The 21,765-nt window shown below is 47.3% G+C and overlaps 1 protein-coding gene and 1 long non-coding RNA gene across 3 annotated transcripts in view; both read right to left on the reverse strand.

The window, feature by feature from the left end:
* NSD1 (nuclear receptor binding SET domain protein 1) overlaps window positions 1–21,765 on the reverse strand; it is a 57,590-nt gene that overhangs the window by 5,214 nt on the left and 30,611 nt on the right. For both annotated transcript variants that reach the window (XM_035338871.1, XM_035338870.1), the window contains exons 10-22: window positions 21,125–21,243; window positions 16,913–17,056; window positions 16,332–16,455; window positions 15,616–15,816; window positions 14,096–14,275; window positions 13,575–13,731; window positions 13,080–13,285; window positions 12,396–12,508; window positions 9,437–9,706; window positions 7,998–8,114; window positions 7,199–7,340; window positions 6,616–6,722; window positions 3,295–3,499 (exon numbers count right to left, since the gene is read on the reverse strand). In XM_035338871.1, the coding sequence (XP_035194762.1) occupies window positions 3,295–3,499; window positions 6,616–6,722; window positions 7,199–7,340; window positions 7,998–8,114; window positions 9,437–9,706; window positions 12,396–12,508; window positions 13,080–13,285; window positions 13,575–13,731; window positions 14,096–14,275; window positions 15,616–15,816; window positions 16,332–16,455; window positions 16,913–17,056; window positions 21,125–21,243 (2,085 nt within the window). The remainder of the gene's footprint in view (window positions 1–3,294; window positions 3,500–6,615; window positions 6,723–7,198; window positions 7,341–7,997; window positions 8,115–9,436; window positions 9,707–12,395; window positions 12,509–13,079; window positions 13,286–13,574; window positions 13,732–14,095; window positions 14,276–15,615; window positions 15,817–16,331; window positions 16,456–16,912; window positions 17,057–21,124; window positions 21,244–21,765) is intronic.
* On the reverse strand, window positions 18,013–21,118 carry LOC118173914. The gene is made up of 2 exons (XR_004754443.1): window positions 19,288–21,118; window positions 18,013–18,516 (listed from the first exon to the last, which is right to left on the reverse strand). It is a non-coding gene; the product is annotated as an uncharacterized LOC118173914 (long non-coding RNA).

The raw sequence follows: 21,765 nt of genomic DNA on the forward strand, positions 1-21,765 counted from the left end.
AAGGCTGCTGCTGTCCCTGCCAAAAGCTTCTCACCAGCTTTAGGGCCCCAAGGAACCACCTGTACCCAGGGCACACGAGGCAGAGGCTCTGCCCTCTCACCACGGGATCCGTGTGGCTGCCTTTCCACAGATGCCCCCTGCTTCTGTGCTCCCTTCAGCACCCCATGCTCCCAGGGCCCCCCAGTGGCTCCTCATCCTGCTGCAGAGAGCATTTTGCACGGCAGCCCCCCGGCACCTTGAGCAGAGCCATGGGCATCTGCACAAGCAACAATGGACGGCAGCCGTGGGCACCAGCAGAGCACTTCCCACCTCTCTGAACCAAGGCCACACATCCGTGGTTTTTGCTACCAGCTCTTTTCCAGAGAGGCTGGCAGGCTGCAGCACCGTGCTGAGCAGCTGTGGTCATCTCCTGATGCTGTTGTGCAACATCAGCTCTCCACTCCCCCCTCTCCTGCTGCTTTTCCCCCTGGGCTGAAGAAAACACGCGGTAAGTTTTTCCCCTCCTTTGAAGCCAGTCCAAGGCTTCTGTTCTGGTCTTAAATATGTACACAGATTCTGTGTGCCTTCTCCAATTTCTTGACATCATTTTTGGGGCAGGCTTGTTTAAAATTACATGTGTTCTCCCCTGTCTGAGGCTCGCAGCGCTGCAGCATGGGTTATATCACTGCTCCCCCCCGTCGGCGTGCACCGAGCCCCTTCCCACCGCAGGGCAGGGCGAGCTCTCGTGGTGCTTGCACTGCTGCTGAGCAGAGAGCAGCCGCCCTGAACACTCACTTCGACCAGCGGAAAGATTCTGGAATTATTGAAGAGGTCGCTTGCACAGACGGAAAATAAAGAAAGCCAGAAAGTGCCCGTGTGTTTCAGGATGGATAAATCATACCAAGCCGCTCGAACGGTCTCTGACAGGATAAAAAGGCTAATGAATAAGCCGTCTCTCCAGAGACAGCCCAGAGCCGAGGAGCTCTTGGAAGCAGGATCGCACCATTAGTAACATGCAAACAAGCAGGAAATTCCAATTACTTAACAGCAATGCCCGTGACAGAAGAAATACTTGAAGTAAAAAAGAGATGAACCTTTGATGGCCTGCATGATATTCTAAGGAACAAGCTAGGAAAATAACTGCCTATGTATAAAAATGGTAAAAGGGTTACAACAGGCTGAGAATTGTTCTCAAAACCAGCTATTAGTGGTCTTCTGGCAAAGCGAGGGGACTTTTCAAATGAGGTGCTTCAGGAGTCTATTTTAGCCTACATTTTAATTTCTGGAAGTAGAATACCAAGCCTCGTGGTTATCTGCACGGTCCTGGGAGGAACTGCAGGAATCTGCTTAGACAGGCTCAGAATTCACAATGGTATTGATAAACTGGACAAATGCTGCACCAAGACGGTGCAATTAAGTAAAGCAAGAGCAGGGCAAAGAAGGATTGTAGGAGGAAGAAATGGAATAAATATGTGAAGAAGATCAAGACAACATGACTCAAGGATGATAGAACAAATCAAACTGAATATCAAGTTATTTTTGCTAAACAAGTCAGATCTCATTTCCTGACAAATTTTCTGTAAAGCACAAAATAATGTTCTGTTCTGCCGGTTTAGCACAATCTCAGTTGCAATACTGTTAAAAATATGTGTTACCAGAGCTTAAAAAAAATACGGAGGGAAATGGGACACATTCCAGAACAGACCAAGAATAATAACTTTAGAAAAATAAGAGCTGCAAGGAAAGGCTGTTCGTTTCATCTGGAAATGCACTTAAGAGATAAGAGTCCTCCAGTATGTAAAAGAATGGATATCAGGGAGGTGGCAACCCATTGGTTTTTCACATCAGGCTCTTAGGAGAAGCTTTCCAAATGGAAACCCAGAGAACAGGCTAAATGCTAAAACCTCCAATAAAGAAGAATCTAAAGCATGAGAAAACCTGCCAGGATGTTCAAATGTCCTGTCTTAGCACACAAAAAATGAGAATAGAAAGGTGATATTTAGGACACTCTCGCCCTCAGTTCTTGTTTCCACAGGAAGGATCTGTGCTCCTTGCTGGCTTTTACATCACATTTGTTCCATGATCAATCCAAGCTATTCTGTATAAATGCATCCTTCTCCCCAAAACTTAACATGTGCACACACTTTTCTGCTATCTACAAAATATGCTGCTAGCACTTGTTCATAGAATCACAGAATATCCCGAGTTGGAAGGGACCCATAAGGATCATCAAGTCCAACTCCTGGCACCGCACAGGTTAGTCACAACTGAAGGTGTTGAATGCTCAGCTGACTCCCTGTGGAGCTCCGGAGAAGCCCTGCTGCAGCCACTCTCCTGACAGGTAGCTTCAGAGACCTGGTTACACGCTTCCCAGCCTGCCTCAGGTGTGTTCAGAGACTATTTCTAATAATGATGATGCTTACAGTATTAGATCAGAAGTGTTGCAACTCCCTAAACCAATTACTTCAATGCAATTGCCTTTATTAACTGAATTTATAATCCCATCAAGCCTCATTTAGTGCTTTGCTGAGTTATTCTACTTCAGAAACTTACCTGGTATTGCTTATATCCTTACCATTTAATTCTACAGTACTTGATCCCATGTCAGGCTAACCGGCCTACCAAGACTCAGGTCAGACTTTTCCCTTTCTGATATCAGTTAAACCTAAGCACTCGTTGAAGGTCCCATGAACTTCTGCAGTAACCAAAAATTACTGGACAGAGGAAACACTCCCCTCAACCAACTCCTTTAAGACTTAAATGCAATGTAAGCCTTTTCCTCTAATAGATGTTATTTACTCCTGAGTTACTAACAAACTAGAAACTGTTTCACCACACATGCAGGTTGCCCGTTTCTTTCTCCACACACAACTACAAGTACTTTGGGGATTTTTTTCCTTTGTACTTTAATCTTTTGCCCTCATTTCACCACAAACTAGGAAATTCTTTGATACTGTTTCCTTCCTTAACAAAGGACTCGTGGCTAGTTAAGACATGTAGCACATTCTTCTTTAACTGCCATTTTTCACCAGTGCTTCTCCTCATAATTCTTTTCACTTGGTCGTCTGCAGCTTTGGAAAGCCAGCAGGAATCGACTTTTGCTGGGCCTGCTCTCTGCCAGGCCCCACGGATGGGTCAGTAACCAACTTGCCTGCAGTCACAGCATGGCACAAACCAGGGCCATGCCCTGTGGGCCACAAGGCCTATTAAAGAGAGGAAAACCTCTTTCACTTGCAGAGGCTGTGAGGAGAACAGCACCAGGGAGCCCGTGCCCTCTCCTGCTCCCCCGGCAGAGCCCAGTCACACCACACTGACCTGCAGGCCTCTTGGTCAGGTTGAGGCAGTCGGCGTGGTACACTTTGGGGCAGCCTGGCTTCTTACAAGAAACCAGCTGCCCTCCGTCCCCGCAGCTGAAGCACTCGTCCTCCCGTTCCTTCATCACCTCTGCCTGCGACCTGCGCTTCATCTGTGGCCGTCTCTTCATCTTCTTGGACTTCTCCTCGGTGAGGGTGGGCTGGCTCTGTGGGTGAGACAACGCGTTAACACAGCCCCCTGGCATCTTTCCTCTGCCTGCTACAGTGCAGAAAGCTGTCAGTCCTGTGACTGCCCAGCGGGATGTGATCTAACATCCCACTGTCAGTCATACATGAGCATAAAAAGTACCTCTACGGTGCTTCTTAGTATTTGGCAACCAGTTCGCTCAAGTAAATAGTTCTCATTTTTGAGGAAAGAGTCTGGAAGCCCTGCACCAAAGCCTGGCTCAACACGCATTATGTACAACAGCAGAGCGAGGAGCCAAGGCCTGCCTGGTGCCACGAGGTCGTGCCACCTCTCACAGATGCCTCAGTCAAAGCAGTTGGGTCTGTCTCCCCATGCCCCTGACCCTCACAAGAAGCCTCTCCCCAGGCTTCCCTGGACTTTCAGTGTTCCTCATCAGTCTCTTCATTTTCAGCCCTAATTTGTGATCAGTTTCAACCTGTTCTCGTGTGAACACTGTTCTCATCCCGCAGAAGTCACTCTCCCTCCCGTAAGGGAAGTAACCACCAGGCTTCTCTCTCCTATTCACAAGCCAACACTTTCAGTCTTCACCCCCAGCCTTCCTAATGGCTTTCTTCTGCCTCTCTCAAGTTCATTTCTCCCAAACACAAGTTACAGAACTATGGACACTGCTCTGGGTGACGTCTCCCAGGCCTGTGAAGTGACATTAATACTTCTCGGTATTACAGAGTACCCTGACTGCATTTCCTTGTTGACTGCTGCATCGCAATATCAGCTCAGAGTCACACCAGGGCTGAACACCTCAGCGGCTCCTTCTCCACCATATTACTTTCCATCGATGACCTTACTGCAGATTTGTTTCTGTTATTACCCTCCAGGTTTACTCTGGAGTACTGAATCACTAAATCTCAGCCCATTTCCAGTACTTTGCAATTGCCCAACTGTCTCCATGCTGATGGCACCAGACACCTTTGTGTTATCAGTACACTTAAGTTCCCCCCCTTCCAACATCTGTCTTACAGGTAGTAATGGAATAACCACAATTGGTCCCAAGATTGGCATCTAAATGGCCTAAGTGCTCTTTTCCCTGGCCTAAGGCTTCCTCTTTCAACGTCCCACACCACACCCTTTCAAGCCAGGTCCTCCTAATCCCCAACACTGATCCTCCCCAGGATAAGCCTCCCATTGTACCAAACACTCAGGTTCACACAGATAATGACACTATCAAAGAACTACCAATTCAGTTTATCTAAACTGACACAAGCTAAATTTAATCCCATTTTCTACCTATTCTTTATGTCCAAACATGCGTTCTGCACGCAGAACATCTCTGCATGCTAAGACGGAGCCTGTGAGGTGGTTTTTGCATGCCTTTATTCTGCATAAACATTAGGCACCACTTTTGTCATTCTTCTCTCAAGATAAAACCAACGTCTTTTTAAAACCTTTGTCTCCAGACCTACAATTTAAGAATTCCGCTGTACTATCCAGTAGCCCTGTTATGACGGTGTTACATACCTTGATGCTTGCTTCCCCTTCACATAGATATTTCTGATATCATACCATCATTGCCACTAACAACAGGGACAGGTCAGGCTTTTCTTATCATTCTAAATGCAGACAATGAAATCACCCAGTTGACTGAAATCAAATCAGTCCAAAGGCCATACCTAAACTATCTCACCTATTCTCACCACCTAGCACTTGATTACAAGGAGAACAAAGAAAACGTTTCACAGTTGATTTGAATACCTAAGCAACTCTAGCACTTCTCACTTTTTGAAGTGAGACATCAAGTGAGACTCCAGAGCATTCTTCCGAATTCCTAGTTAGATTGGTCACTTTTAAGAGTTAACTTGAGTATGTAATCATTGAAGTTTTGTCTTGCTGTATCTTCAGGAATCTTGAAAAATGCATCTTTCCTTGGATGAATTAGACAAAAAAAAATACCACCAAGGTACTGTTTGCTTGGGCAGTGTTTCCTAGCCCACCTCATTAAGATGGAACATCTCAGTCTTCACAATGGAACATTAATGCCAGTTTAAGGGCACCTTTCTCTGATTTCCATCATGCAACCTGCAATCTCAGGGCAAAAATGACAGTAGTCGAGCCATGTACAACACGGGAGCAGCACGAAAGAAACTGAACTTTAAATCACAACCAAAAAAAGAACTCAATACACCAGATGTATAATTCAACTCATCCGTCAACCTCTGAAGACATCATTTTTTCCTAAGTTAATTTGTCTGCAGAACTAAACTCTCTGGGCAATTCACAAACCTACCCTATTTATTGACGGGGCTTAACAACTACGCTGCTGGAGCTTTTAACCCTTAGCTGTGGCTAAGCTGCCGGTATCGACATGCCAGAGCAGAAGGATTACAGACTGATTTGGTGAAGCTCTTGAAACAAACCAACAGCTGAGACAGATTTAGCTGGTGACAGCTGGGCACTGGGCCAAATGCTTCTGTTATTTCCTTTTCCCAGTAAGAACAAGCTCACAAGAAGGTATCGGAAAATCAATTCCTGTTACTGCTACACTGCAGTTACAAAACACTTCTCCAAAGTCAGTGAGTTCTCAAATGTAATTATTTTCTACTACAGACGTAGCAAGTGTATTCCTGTCAGATATGTACACTTGAGTCACTTAAACAACAGAATGAAAAAAAAATAGGAACTTTCTTATTGCAGGAAAGATAGCTATGCAGAAGCCTTCTAGTTCTAAAGCATGTCGAAGCTAAAGCAACGTGAGTTTGCTGGCCTCCCATGCATTCTCACGATTTACTCAAGCCTTCATGTAGGGAAATGGGCTGAGCAGAAGTTTCCTGCTTATCCAACAGAAGTCTTTCCCGTGTCTCTTTTGCTGCTCTAGCGTGACTGAAATTGCCATAACAACGAGCAGAAAATTCTGAAAAAAAAACACACTTATTTACTCTTTGGTTGGAGCACCTCTTCAGCAAATTCAGACCCCAGATCTGCACTCTCAGAACGGTAATTTGAACATTCATCTCAATTCAAGCAGCGTTCTCATGACCATGCTGCAAGTGGACTACCCTTTCCAAAATCTCTGCAACAAATGCACCACATCTACGCAAAGAGGTCATTTGGAGGAACAAAAGCTTAAGGGAGGCATCATACCTTTGGCCGCACTCCTAGGAAGCCACTGCAATTTGGAGCACCACATTTGCAAACTGTCTTTCCATTTCCCAAACATTCCAGATTGTAGTTGAAAGTCAGCTCAGTCCCTGGCACGAAAGCAGATAAAACCCAAAGAAGTTGTAACAAACTATGTGGCAGAATGCCTTACTGCTACTGCTCGAGTAAAAGCACTTTTGAAATACAATGACACAAATGACTGTCCCAACTACATAAGGGTACCAGATCTCCGCATAGATGTGTGAATTGAGAATTAGGTGTAACCTCAGTCTTCTACCACATCCTACAGCCAAAAAGGGCATTCTATCCCATACTATAGGATGCTTAGTTCCATTTCTTGGTCCTATAAATTAAATCTACGAGCCTCCATTTATAGTATGGATGCTTACATTCCACTATGGCAGTGCTGGTGTTGTAGCTGATGTGAAATGAGAAAAATTAAGTGTGAAAACAGAAAGATTAAGCGCCTCCCCCAGGCGAGCTACATGCCCTCCTCTCCCCTCCTTTCCTTATAGAAAGGTTCCCATGATTTAACTGCAGGTACTGACAGAATGGGGTTCCTTACCAGCTTTGATATTTACAATTGCGAAGAGCCCAACCCGAGTATCACCATTCACACACCATTTCTGAGTCTCACAGTTTGGCTGGCAGCAGTGGTTCATGAACCGAGCGTAATTGCCCTTTGGGCCAGCGTCAATGATTCGATCCTGGAATTCAAAAAAAAAACAAAAAACAAACAAACAAAAAAAACCATGTTTAATAACTGCCACAGCCCACTCAAGCCATTGCAGCAGAGGGACCAGTGTGCCAACTAAAGTCTTTTTCAGTAGTGAGAAGTGCAACAACAGAGACATCTGGTCTCTGGACATCAGGACAGCTTGCAAAGCACCTGAGTATGCAAACATGTTTTTAACCAAGTGTTAAGTGCAGGTGTCAGTCGCTCTGCTGCCTGGACAATCAACAGATGGCTGATCAGTTTCCACACTGATGTCTCTGATCAGACCTGGCAGAACATGCAGCAATACAGACTCCTGCCCAATATCATCATCTTAAAAGGGGCACAGACTCCTGAACAGCCATGAAAGCACTACCACTGCTTTCTGGGAGGTTAGCACTCTGTAATGTCAGGACTGAAAAAACACCAATGAAGCTGGTTCATACTTTGCTCCTGATCTTAAGGTCCAACCTGAAACTTCTCCACGGCACGTTATGGCCATTCTTTCAGTCTTCAAGTGGAAATGCAGACCAGCTCATCAGCGTCTCTTAGCACCTTTTTACTTGCTGGAGAAGAGCACTGTCATGCCTACCTTGCAATCATTTTACTTCTGGCTAGGCTCCTGGCAAGAGAAGTTCCTTCTACATACCTTATCCAGTGTCAACATGTAGAAATTGGTGATGTCGTGCTCCTGAGCATAGCGGATTCGGGCTCGGCACTCCTCTTCATCAATTAGCTCCCCAACATACTCGTTAACAAATTCACCCTGCCACAGAGAAAACAGGCTGATAAGAAACGACAAATTCCCTCCGATATGCAGGGACATCCACCTTTGTGCTAAAACTTAGTTCCTGTTTCCTTTGTGGAATTTTTTTCATAATCTTCCTCTGTGCTTTGCAGTCGGTTTGACCTATAATTTCAGTAAGAGCCCTGAATTACAAATCCATTTTACACACAGAAACAAGTAACTTGAAATGGATTAAATAAAGCAAAGACAGCCATCAGATCGTTCTCTGTACTACAGACAGAATTAACACTCATGGACAGCATGAAGTAAACCACAAGTGTAGTTCTTTGCTGCAAAGCTCAAGGCACTGCATAACTGCATTCCAGCTGGAACAACATCCTTTGGGGGACCAACCACACTTAGAATGGAACACCCAGGGCACCTGCTCCTGCAGTAAATCTGTGGAGTTCACCTGTAGTAAGTACTACAGAGACCATTACAGGGAAGCACAGCTCTGCTCCACTGGGGCCAGCAGGTGCCTCCATTAAATAATTGAGTTTTGCTGTTTCCAGACCATCTGTTAAAAGTGAAACATGAGGTGCATGAAATGGCAAAGAGACCCTCTAACCTCTATCACAGCAGGCAGCAAAGCCTAAACAGGACAGATTTGCATTTTTCCCACAGATATCAAGCCTTCCCTGACCGCCTGTTATCTATTCTACTCCTTTTTCAGACATTCTTCTCCTGCTATGCTGTCTATGGCCCTCTGTGTCACTTCACTGCTCCTTAGCTTTGGGGTTCTCTTTGCTGGAAAACTCTTCTTTCTTCATTCAGCACGGATGTGTGTATGCAGAATAATTACTCTCAGGATTTAAAATATGCATACAACTATTCTAGCTGCCTGCAGATACTACTTTCGCCAATAATTATAGCCATCTCTAAGACATTACTCTTTTGTAAGAGCCAAGACTTGGTCTCAGTTTGTGGTACAAGACTCTTACACCAGAAGAGCCTCGCTATTCAAGAACTGGGGTATGGGTGCAATCAATGTTCCCCATCTGAAAATCCTGAGTAGTCTTTTAGGTCAGTATTTTGGTATATTCCTAACATCTATCCTCCTTACAGATTATGCAATTGTCTTTCTTATCCTGTGGGAAATTAACATAAAACATTTTCTTAGTTAGCTGAGCCAAAACATGCTTGTAGGACAGTAAAAAATTAATCCTTTTCTTTCCTGAATGGCATTTTATAGCAACAAAGTCTTTCAAATTACAGAAAACAATTTTTCAAATCTATTAAAACTGACAGTGAGCAAGAGAGAAGTGGCGAGAGAAAGCTGCATGCCGAAGCAGAGCACGTACCTTTCTGATGTCTGTTTTGGCTTGCAAGCCCCAGCCTCGTGCCAGCGTGCGGAAAATTTGTACCTCGGGATACTGCCGCTTGGAGAAGCACTGGTTCTGACAACGCTCCCCTGCGGGGCAGACCAGGGGGTGGCACTCGTAGAGCAACATGCGATTGATGCATTCGGAGTCCAGGCCGCAGGGGTTTTCGTCTGTTGGTTTGCAGTTGCACCGTGGTATCTCGGACAGGTCTGCAGTGAAGATCTGCACCTTACCCACTGGCCGGTTCACCTTGAATGCACACGGAGGATGTTAGCTAATTAAGAACAGGTCATCACGACACACGCTTCTGTGCTCAGCCTTTGCCCACGAGCCAACAGGCTGCAGTACAAGTTACAACATGGGGTAGAAGGACACACACACAGGCACGTATGGGTTTTTTTTCTGTGCACACTACTTCAAGAAGTGAACGTTTAAGGGGAAGAGCTAAGGAGGATGCAGATCCCCCATTAGCACCACCTGGTACCGTGTGTGTTCTGCATCCCCGGAGTGGGGAGAGGCTGCAAGGTGTCCCCCTCCCATCGCCGCTGTGACCAAATCCAGCCCAGATGGCCCAGAGCTCTAGCTGGGTACACAATACAGCAGTGACCGACACCGAACACTTTCGGGGTGTAGCAGCACCTTCTCCAGTCTCTGAGTGTCAGGTCCTTCTCTGTATTTTTTTCTTATATCCCTATTTTTTGAATCTGTTACCTTCAAGCTGTTCTGTGCTCTCAGCTGTCACTAGGAGAACCAGGCTGGCATGCCCGTGACAGAGTACAGAGGCTCTACCTACGCACAGGGCCACAAGCAGTTAGCTCCCTACCCAACTTTCCTGCAGATGTAAATCAAAGAAAAAAAACAGACATGGGTTGGGGAGCTCAGAGTTAAGCCAAGGAGCTCTCTAAAAACCGCTCCTGAAGGAAGCAGAGCGCAGCACCAGGTGGAGAAGCGACTGGCTTGTCTTTGGCACGAGCAGGGTCCTTTGGTTTTGGTTAAAGGCAGCGAACGCTGAAAGGCAGGCAACAGAGAGTCAGGACTTTGGAGACACACTGAAGAAAAGCTCCCTGCTGTTCTTTGCCCAGGTGAGCCACACCATCAGGTCCCTTTCCTCTCCCAGAACATGGAGATAGTTTAGCAGAACTCTTCTGGCCCTCCCCCTCCCACGCTTCCTCAAGTCCCACTCACACAGCAGTTTCAGCACTGGCAGCCTACCACAGGCAGGCCAAGCTCTTACCCTCTAATTTTAAAAGCAAACCCTGCAGATTCCCCAGATTCATCTCTTGACAGTGTCCCCCCACCTCCCACTACACTCTCTTTCTCCTAGTACTGCCTCCCATCTCTCACCTTGTCACTTTTGTGTTCTTTGCTGCTTCCCATCTCTTACTTAGACTGTTAGCTCATCACTTCAATAACGAGCCGCAAGATAAGGAATGAGGACTGTCCACCAGAAAGAAGATAGAAGGATACCAGTTTGCTGCTCTAAACTACAACGGTGTCTGAGCAAGATCAGCCCCTCAGCATGCACACACACCCAGCAGGCATGGCCCTAATCACCAAGGCACTGTTGGTATGGAACCAGCTCCTAAACAGAGCACAACTCTTGGACTAGCCACAGTCCTAATCCTGGTGTGGTGAAGGATCCTAAATGTATTTTGGGGCAGTCTCTTGCACTGGCACTCCTTGAGATAGGCCTTGAGGTGCTGATCTCATTAGAAGGTCAAGCAAAGGAGCAGACTCAGCCAGCTTTGTCCGTTCCATCCTCAAGCCTTGGCCAGTTCATGGAATTCTCGGGCAAAGTGTCTCCTTTGCTTTCACAGAAACAAACAGCTTGCACATAGACCTCCAAAGATCTACCCCGGCGAGTGACTGTAACCATTACTAACAACATTAGAAGTGTTTTTCAAAGGCTCAAGACTAATTTCCAAAATTCCTTTGTTTTGCAACCAGAGACAGGCTTAAAAATGCCTAGAATGAGAAACTAATTTCCTCTGCTGGAGTTCCCTGGCCCATGCTGCTGCCACAGCATCTGGCTGTGTTCTTTACACCATACAGCACACTCACACAGTTCATACCTGCCTGCCTCAAAAGTCTAGCTATGAACAAAAAGCGCCAGCAATCCATTAAGCTTTCGTAGTTTGCCACATAAAAAACGGAAGCAGCAGAAGGAAGCAATGAAGAAGAGGAACCCAGTCCCTGAGTCACTAGGTTTCAGATCACTCTGGCCCACGCCCCAATCACATATACCTGCCTGGCCCTAGCTCTCCTCCCAGATCACCTCCATCCTGTAGGAATTCCTTGAAAGAATTGGTGCTCCACTTCTACCTCAAAAAACAGCCCTAAACCTGGATGTCCCCAGAATGCAGCAAAAAGGATGATGTTCCAGCACATGTATCTGTTCTAGTGTTTCCGTTTAACTGATAAAGGATAAACAAAAAGAACCAAAACCACCACCAAAAAAACCACCCCACAATAGCAGAGATGAAACAAAGATACTGTCACACTCCACTGTGGGTTACCATCCTCCCCTCTGCTCACTGTACCCTGACCATCTCCTGTCCCAAACCACCCTGGGGGCCCGCCTTGCCACCAGTACCACGCAGAATCTGAGCGTGCCGGATGATACCAGCACCCTCCCTTGTGTCCCCACGGAAGGGACACTCCTCTCACACCACACAACTGCCACAGAACTGCACAGAGAGGGCCAGATCTCTCCCAGCAAAGCAGAGTACCTCTATCACTGATGTCCAGCTTCCACACAGCTCTGCAGATACATGAATTGTTTCTGTGGAGGATGACTGAGGATGCCAAGGGGACCAAAGTAACCTTCAAATGTAGCCAGATGCCCAAACAGTAGAAATGCTTCTGTATACCTGGAAATCACCTGTACCGACAGCTCAGGGCTTCTCTTCTGCACCTGCCCCCCCTCACTTGCCCTCACCTTGATGTGTTTGTAGGGAGGAGGTTTCTTGTCATTCTTTTTGTCTTCCTGAAGCTGTCTCAGTTCTTTCTGTGCCTTCAGTTCTTCAAATCTTACCGCAGCTTCGTGAAGAGCTATGTGAAATAACAGCGTGTGTTACGAGGAATTCCCCCTGCTCACACAGAGGAGGGCTGCCAGTATCCACCCAACATGCACAGCTCCCCAAGCAAACCCCCCTGGCAGAATCCTTTTAGAGGCAGAGGGTCACAGGGAGAACAGGACAATGCAGTAGGGCAGTCACAGGAGTTACAGTGCCTGTGGGTGAAGAAGAATCCAAGCTGCCGGCTAGCTTTGAGTGTTCTGGGGAAGAGTTGTCAGGCAGCTTCAGTTCCTAACTCTCAAATGCACTTTTATACACAGACAGCGACTGTACTAGACACAGGGAAGCTGACAGAGCAGCAGCTTGCTCAAAAAGAGGAGCTACGTCAGAGCTAGAGAAACAGTCAGGGTCTACACACCCTTGGCCCTCTCTGTGAGGGCCACAAAAATGTTAGGTGTGCATGATGATAGATAAGCAACAGTTCATTCTGCAAATTTAATTCAGCTTTAGCTCTGAAATGGTGTTTTTCTTTGTTACAAGATCACTTCTCCAAACAGGAACGAAGAGGAACAGAACACAGACCTCCCCGGATGAAGACAGATTACCTTTCTTGTATATGCCATCCACGCCCTTCCCCATCTTGTCTTTGCTGCTGACGTCACCTTCCATGTACGGGAACACACGAGCCTGGTGGGTCCACAGGTAATCCTTGGAGCCGAAGAACAGCACAGGGAACTCGCCGATGTCATGTTTCATTTTCTGGATGTTGACAGGAATTGTCCTGGGATGGCAGATCTCAGCTGGCCACCACCTACAACAGAGGGAAAGGCATCTGAAACCTCTGCCTTCCCCACTTCCCATGGCCTCAGAAGCATGTTACTTCATGGAGACATGGGGAAAAAAAAATGAGGGCTACCAGCAAGACTTGGGGTAGAAGAGGCTACTGGAGGAGAAAGGCATGTACTTCAGCTGCTATGTGCATGCAAAAAAGTCAGAGGCTGCTGCACTGTACCCTGCAGAGCCAAGCAGCTTCTCACCTCCATCACCATGATCACTGCATGAAGAGGGGATAGGGACAAGTCTGTTCTACCTTCACCTACCTGTAGCGCCCAACTTTCACCCAGACTACTTCCTTGTAGTGTGGCTTTTTGCCTGCCTTGCAATCGTTACAATACCAGCTTCCCTCTGGCATCTCAATGTTTAGACACTCACGGTGAAATGCAGCCGGGCACGACTCGCAGCATAAAAGGCTGCCCCCTGCGAAGAAAAGGAGGAGGAATTTGTCAAAGAAGCCCTGGACTACACAATTCTAGACAGAAACTGCTGGGAGAAGGGCATGATGCTCTTCTGCAAACCCTTTTCACTAGCTTATGCCCTACCTGTGCTGCACAAAGAACCCTTCTAAGGATCCAGAAAAAGCCTGAGCCTGAATTGGACTTAAATGGGGACGTATAGGAAGGCAACCTGTTCTATGCAGTTCTGCAGTTCTCACCGGCACCCTCTGCACAGGCAAAGCTTCTGCTTGCTATAATGATCTCCTCCCACAGCAATTCTGCTGCTCTTTTGTCATTCATGTCAGCGCTTCACTCAGCAACAGGGCACCCAGTGGACACCGTCTCACCTTCCGAGCAGACAAAGCACCAGCTGACGTTGACGTGCTCGTGGTTGCGGCAGCCCCTCCGTGCAGTGAAGTGGTTGGGGCAGATGATGCTGTTGGAGGCGAGCACCACGGAGCCAGCAGCGAGGCAGAAGTCATTGGAGTGGTACGCTACCGGGCACCGCACGCAGCGCATCAGGCGGCCTGCCATCAGAATGCATCAGAAACGTGGTGAATCTCTAAAGGGAAGTGAGCTTTCATTTCCTCCCCAAACTACTCTCTGTTGATATCTGAGATCAAAACTACTGGTGATTTTTGGAAATAGAAATTGAGTTTTAATTTCTACAGACCATCAAATTAATAAAACAAAATATGTATAAAAATAGATCTGTATTTGTATATAATAAAATAGAAAATCGTATTATTTAGAGGTGAAAAGCCTCCTGCACAATACGCAGGAACAGTTCAAGAGTTCACAGACTAGGACTGCTTCCTATCATACACAAATAATTAGTAAATCAGCTCAGACACTAATTACAGAGCGGGTGTTCCAAGTACTTAACTGAACGTAATGAAACCAATCCCCACGGCTTCTGAAAACATCAACACTTGCCCTTCCATTTTATCAGATTTTACCCTGAAAGTCCCAAATAGAGAACTTAAAATTGCCTGCAGGCCTAATTCATCCAAGATTTCTCACCATCTTTTAGGTCCCTCAAAGGAGATTTAACAGGGAGAAGAGGTGGAAAGAAAGGGGTAAATCTGACCACTGGAAAGCAACGGCCAGAGGGACACAAGGCAAACACTCAGTGGGGAAGGGATGAGCTACCTAATAGCTTCTTCTGCACTAAGTACTGACATGCAGGAAAAAAGACTAACACAGAGCCTGAGGATAAAAATACAGCTGGCATTATTGCCACTCATCTTAAGATACCAAAGATTTAAAGAAAGGCAGTTTTAGAAGCAAACATATGAGGCACTCACATGGAAGTTGTAAGTTTAATCATGTGAGATAAAGGTCAAGGTATTGCAGCAAACAGCTCAAATATTTGCCTGAGAAGCTTAAGTGAAGTGTCACTACATAAACTAGAGTTTGCATTTAAGTGGAAAAAAAAAAAAAAGAAGAAACAGTATCACAATTTTTACTACACCGCTCTCTAATGCCATTGCCTCAATAGCCACTACGAAGGATGCACTGTCTGCAGCACTGACGTAGTGAGAAGTACCAAGAAGAAACACAAGAGTGCCCACACAGCTCCAGAGGCTTCAAAAATCCAGGTAAGAATGTGATATTGCCAGACGTGCAGGCATCCAAAGGTCTGGACAGAAATGAACATTTCAGTTGCTGTGCCTGGCCATCAGGAGTGCTGCTGAGCAGCGACCTTACGCATGGACACCACCCCTCCAGCTCCCCTGAGAGAAGCAAACGCTACAGCAAGCACTGTGGTGAGGACAGAGAAATAGCATCCAGAACTAGTGGACCATGTAAACAAAGAGAAGGCTTCTAACTGCCTCCCTGGGACCACACCGGAAGATTTCGGTACCTTTAGACGCAGAGATGTTCGCTGGGTTAGCAGCGTGACAAGTCATGCATATGTGCAGAGAGCATCGGAAACCCTTGTTCTGCATGACCGTGGGCGGGTATTTCTGGATGCATTCTTCATGGTAATACTTCCCACAGAGGGGCAGCAAGCACCGTTTCACATCTTGCCCACAGCTCTTGCACACAAAGCAGGTATGGACTCCTGGAGAAAGAGCAGCAGACAGAACACCAGTCATACAGAACGGCTAAATGAAAACCTGTCACTTCTGCCAGGCTGCGCGGCAGCACAGTATGGCTTCCCAGCCTGCTGCCGTACACATCGCAGAGCGCCGGTCCCTGCAGCAGGCTGGTTTTGCCTACAGCTGCAATGTAAGTCCAGACTGAAAAAAACAAAAACAAAAAAAAAAACAGCCACAACTGTGATTGCAGGCTGGGGAAAAAAAGAAAAACAAATCAAGAGCCATACTCAGCCTGTTCTGGACCCATCTACCTTACCACCCTTTTCCACCCTAGTCCCAGATAAGAATTTCACTTTCTCATCCCCACCCCATGTGCCTGAACCAACAGTAATATTAATTAAAAAGGATAATCGAACCAATCACCAAAGGACTGACAGCCAGTTGGTGGTTCTACTGCTGGCGTAATGCTTCAGCAAAGGAAGCACCAGGTAAGCAGGCAGGAAACACTGTCCTTCTGTGCTGAGGAAAGCTGCTGTACCTGTGGAACACTCGTTGCAGATGAATTTGCCTGTTGGCATCTCAGAGAGCCCAAGGCACTGCAGGTGGAAAGCACCACAGCACTGCGCCTCACACAGCAGCAATTCCCCTGGTTTCTCGCAGATCTGTGTGGGGGGAAGGAAGCACATCGTCAGCTGTGAGCAACCCCTCCCCCAACTCATCCTGGACAGCAATGCTCTGCATGCTGAGCGCAGCTGCCAGCAGAGATTCCTGCAGGAAAAAAAGGTTAGTTTTCCTTGTGTCAGTAAGTTCAGGTGGTTTGTGCATCACCGCTGCCATTGGCTGTCCTGCCCCTGCTACAATGCTGAGTTGAACTGCACGTTGGTCACATCTCCCTAGCGTCCTTAAACTTCTGCAGGACGAGACAGGAAAGGCTCGATTCAGAACACTACTGATTAAAGGGCTGTCAAAGCCCTCAGAACCAGCACAAAAGCTGGTTATTTCAGTAACGTGCACCTTGAGGCCACCTGGACTTAGCTGGGGGCACAAGAGCATGTCAGCACTCACACACAAAGTCTTTGGAGTACTGAAGTTTCAAAGAGATCTCCTCAAGGATACTACCTGGCATACATTCTCCTTGAGAGCTGCTCCTCCTCCACGCTCCCCCTGTATCTTTTTGGATGAAGGCACTCCATGGTCATTCTCAGACCCCTCTTCATTTCCCTCTTTAGGGCTTGTAGCAGTCCCATGACCTGATGTCTCCCCCTTTAAAAAGAAATTCAAAATTAGGGCTGTGTAGGACTCACGTACTCCGTGTATTCTGTCCCATCTTGCAAACTACAAATTCAGCCATCGAGCACATACAAGTTTGTCAGTCAGTGCTATCCACCCTGGAGAACGCCCCCCACATGGTTCCACCAAAAGACTTACAAGGAAGGAAAGGAAGAGCTCTTCAGTTTGTTAGATCATTTAAAATACACAACGAACAAAACTATTTTTTCTGCGCACAGCCCTCTTTGAGGAAAGAGGGTCGTGGCTGAGGAAGAACAGTATTCATAGAAACGTATCGGGCAGGTTTGTATAGTCTGAAAATCGTGCCCACCCATGCCAGAGAAGCATCCTGCATGTTGATGTCTGCTTGTACTAGAAATTCAAATAAAAGACTGAAATTTGTTTTTGTTTTTAAATCCCAGCTCCCTGCAGATAGCCGAGTGATCTCAGTGCATAGCTACAGCAGCTGTTTGATCCAAGATCCTCCTTGGGTCAAAAAGCCATGCATACTGTATGCCTGAAAAAAGCTGTGCACTTTAAGGACCTCGTTAGGAATTCCGACTCCTAGCAAGAGCAGCAACCACCACTCATACCCTGGAGCCTGCTCAGTGCCAGGTGGACAACTAATGATGATGAGAGGGAATTGTGCACAACTTTCTGTACATCAGAATACCATGCCCAGCTACCTGAGGTGTGGTGCCACTAAAGCTTGTGAGCTCAACTAAACACACTCTGAACACGTTATTTGTCTGGGCAAAACAAAAGTTGGGGAAGCTTTACATCCTTAAGATGGAAGAACACGGAGCTGGTATTCTTGTCAGGTAATGATGCTTCTTTTGTTGATTTTTTCAGTCCTTGAATGCATCAGCATGTTTTCACTTGGGAACCTTTTAAAACCACGTGGACCAGTGATGCACTGACAGCATATTAAAGCACACAATACAAATGTGAGTGGTGTAAGTTTGCTTTATTGAGCACAAAAAAGAAAACTCCCAGCTACAAACTACTGCCAATCACACGTCCAGCGTCCAACCTTACGAGCTACCGTTACATACATGCCGAAGGCTGGCAGTGACGCAGCCTGCAGGAATAGAGAAGGAGCATGTCACTTGCTGCCATCCTCACCCTGGCAGATGGAAGGGGAAGGAAAAGGCCTACAGGTCTGGTAAAACCACTGGCTAACAACACAACAGCTGCCTTTGCCTCTACACACAATGGCATCTGAAGTGCTACCTAGACACTTCTGCTCCTGCTAGGTACTTCTGCTAGGAAGGGCGCAGTCTGCCCCAAGACAGTCCTCTGGCTCAAACACTCGATGTAGCTCCTGGAATGCTCCAGGAGCAGCACCAGCGACCAGCATCGCAAGGACTGGTTACAGCTCAGGTCCTCCTATTCCTACATAGGTGCTCCCTCTTCTGCTCAGCTCAGCAGTGACCTCAGGGTTGCAGGGGTCACTGTAAGGAAGAACAAGAGCAGGGTTAATCAGCTACTGGTGTGGGCAAACTTCAGCTACAGCTTCTGCTTGTGCTGGGGTCAGTGTTGCAGACACAAAATAAGTTTGGCCTCTCTTGTGGTCACTCAGGACCCTTCCAGAGGGGCAGGAAATTGGCTAATGACCACCACCCTTTCTGTGGTTAATGACATTAGCTTCCCACTAGTTTCAAGGGGGGTTTGGAAGGAGGCAGGGGAGACATTCAGATTTGCCACAGCCAGAGGTCCAAGGGATTTGGAACTGGTTCATCCTTCTGGCTGCTTTCTACCACGGCTGCTAGGACTGCTTGTTATGAACCCAGGCCATGTTTCACGTGTCAGTGGAATGACAGACCGAAAGGCACCTCGAGTTACATAACATGAACCAGCAACCCTCTCCTCAGAATGAAAATATTTGCTATTAGCAAGAATTTTAACAACTGGCCCCACACAGACCAGTGTGGCAGAGCATGCTATAGCCTGTATCTTTTCAGCCTCCAGCCATCCTATTTAGTTCCACAAATACCTGGCCAATCCGTACATTTAACATGTCAGGGACCCTGACCTTAATTTTTAATCAGTCCTCCCAGAACCACACAAGGAAAGGGAGGTCAGAACTGGGCAGGATGGGGAAGGCCAGGTATTGGCGCTCTGTGAACAGGGAGAAGGGAGATCCCCATCCATCACTCAGAAGAACCTGTCACACTGTTCCCACTCTTTCCCCTATGCAACGTGAGCACTGTGAAGCTACGTACCTCCTATAGAGGGCAGGTCTCATCTCGGGTCTTCTTCCAGAGCTATTTCTGCTGTCATATCTGGCACATCCTTAAAAGCCTGGCCTGTTCTTTGGCACAGCCTGACCTTGACACACAACCTTGACCACCACTTCAACAGTATTTTCCATGCTGTTTCCTTGGTCTCTTGCTGCCCTGATGTTGCCAACTTGCATTCCTGGCTCCACAGACAGACAAGGGCAGAGAAAACTGCCCAGTTCAGCCCAGGTAGACGGACCTTCCTCTGCCCTCTGAAAGCAGTCAGATCCAAGGCTTCACTGTGCTGCACCATCAGAACGTTTATATCTTCTAGCATCATTCAGGAGAAAGTGAGGTTCCTTGTCATGTGTGCGGACAGTCACTTATGGACCAGTGTGGTCTGAATTCCAAGTGGAAGTGTAATTGCATCTCCACAGCACCCCAATACTCACCCACGCACTCACCAAGCCAAGGGGTGAGCACTCACCACACTGGCTCGAGAGACACCATCACACAAATGGATGCTGGTAAAAGGTGCTGAGTATTGCTATGACATAACTTCAGGTACCCAACACAGATGTCTAAGGCTGGAGGCAGTTAAGACTCCCTGGACTTCCTCTGCAGTGTGCGGTGAGCGCGGCGTTCAGAGCCGTGGCCTAGCTACCCTGCTGCTCTGAACTGCCCCCTCACTTCTTCGCTACAAAAGGTGTGCAGAGAATTTGCTGGCTCTGAACTGAGCCGGCCTCTTACAGGGTGCCTAACAGCAGACAGTGTTAACTACCCCCCAGCATTGGCAAAGATATTCGTACAGGCTTCTTCGAAACATGATTCCAGGTGAGCACACTTCAGAGACAAGTGACCAGTGCTCTTTAAGCAGCACGGGGCGGCTTGCAGGGCCCTGAGGTATTACCCCAAACTTTATCACCCCCGTCAGAAATGCTTTTCAAACAGCAGTAGCAGCGGACAGCAGGGTAGCTGGCACTGCTCAGACAACTGGTGTGACGTTTGTGCTCTGCTGGAAGCTGTGTAACAACAACAAATATAACAATATATGTCTATAATTGGCTCCTGAAATACATACTGACTATCCTGACAGAACAGCCTGCTGCTGAACCTGGGCCACTGGAAGTGAGAGGCGATGCTGAGAGAGGCCCAGAGGCGTCCCGCCTCTCCCAGGAAAAGTCTTGCTTCCCCTACACTTGGTGATACCTGGCTCACTCCTAAAAGGCAAAATGTGCTTGTCAGAGATATTTGTATGCCAGCTCTGCTAGGATGCAGTAGAAGGGAGTTGCCCCAGTTATCCCTTTCTGCCGGATGGCAGAATGTCATCAGAGGCTCCTGCGAGCAGACACAGACAGTCCCCCCCCCTCCCATCCCCTCTGATGTAGCTCTTAGCCCACCCTGTCAAGCAGGGCAAGTGCAAAAAGGGGTTGAAGTCCACAATCTAGTGCTTGCGTTTCATACTGGTGTGTAAAAGGGCAAGATACCCACCCCCAGAAGACAAGACCTTTTATAGCAATTAGGCCTTCTGAGGTGCAAAGCAAGATGCCAGGCTAACCCTGGTTCCATCAGATCAGAACTCTCTCCTGGAGAATTAGCTGAGTAGCAGCTTAAAAATCGACCCCGAGTTAAGCAGCCATTACAAAATAGTTACTAAATCAAGGTGATACCTTAAGCTTCAACCCCAGCTCATGAAACTACATCAGGGGGACAAAGTCCCATCTGACACACCGATCTCATTCAGCCAGCCAAAGACTACTTGGCCTAGGCTCTGCACAGCACCCTGAGAAGTAGCAGAGAGGTTACAGGGATGAGAGCATGTAGGAAAACCCAAGAGTACCTCAGAATGTGGGGTCTCCCCCAGCCCTTCCCCGTTTTTCTCCTTCTTGGAATGCATTGCAACAGAGGGATGGCGCTGTCTCTTCCGCTTCCGTTGCTTCTCCAAGAGCTTTTCAGGAGCTGGGATGTGACAAAGACCATCCAAGAAAAATGCAAAAATCAAAATCTGCTTGCATACTACAGGCCCATCATCAGCTTCTACACTCTGACTGCTTCAGGCTGGTTCCCATTGTTTTGGAAGGCACATGGCCTGGGGCGATGCAAGCCTGCCTCCGAGGCAGTCTGTCCTTTGTCCTGCAGCCATCAGAGGACCTGGACAACACTGACTCACCCTGATTTCAGTAGGAATTCTTTGGCTGAGCTGAGGAATATCTTCACTGACTTCTGAGACAGTCCCCCAGCCAAAATAGAAGTGCTACCAACACAAAGCTAGCGTTGCTATTCAAATGCTGATAATTATCTCCTCCCACCACATGTTGACACCAATGTGATTGATATTAAGGCACATGGGGGAGGGAGCACAGTGCAACTGCACAATCCTCCATGGAACACCACTGTTGAGCCTGGGCACAGCGTGCCATCAGGTGCATCAGGTGCAGTGATACAGCACCTGTGGTGATGAGTTTCTTTCAACAATTCAGA

This window comes from Oxyura jamaicensis, chromosome 13 (assembly GCF_011077185.1).
Source record: "Oxyura jamaicensis isolate SHBP4307 breed ruddy duck chromosome 13, BPBGC_Ojam_1.0, whole genome shotgun sequence".
NCBI classification, from domain to species: domain Eukaryota; kingdom Metazoa; phylum Chordata; class Aves; order Anseriformes; family Anatidae; genus Oxyura; species Oxyura jamaicensis.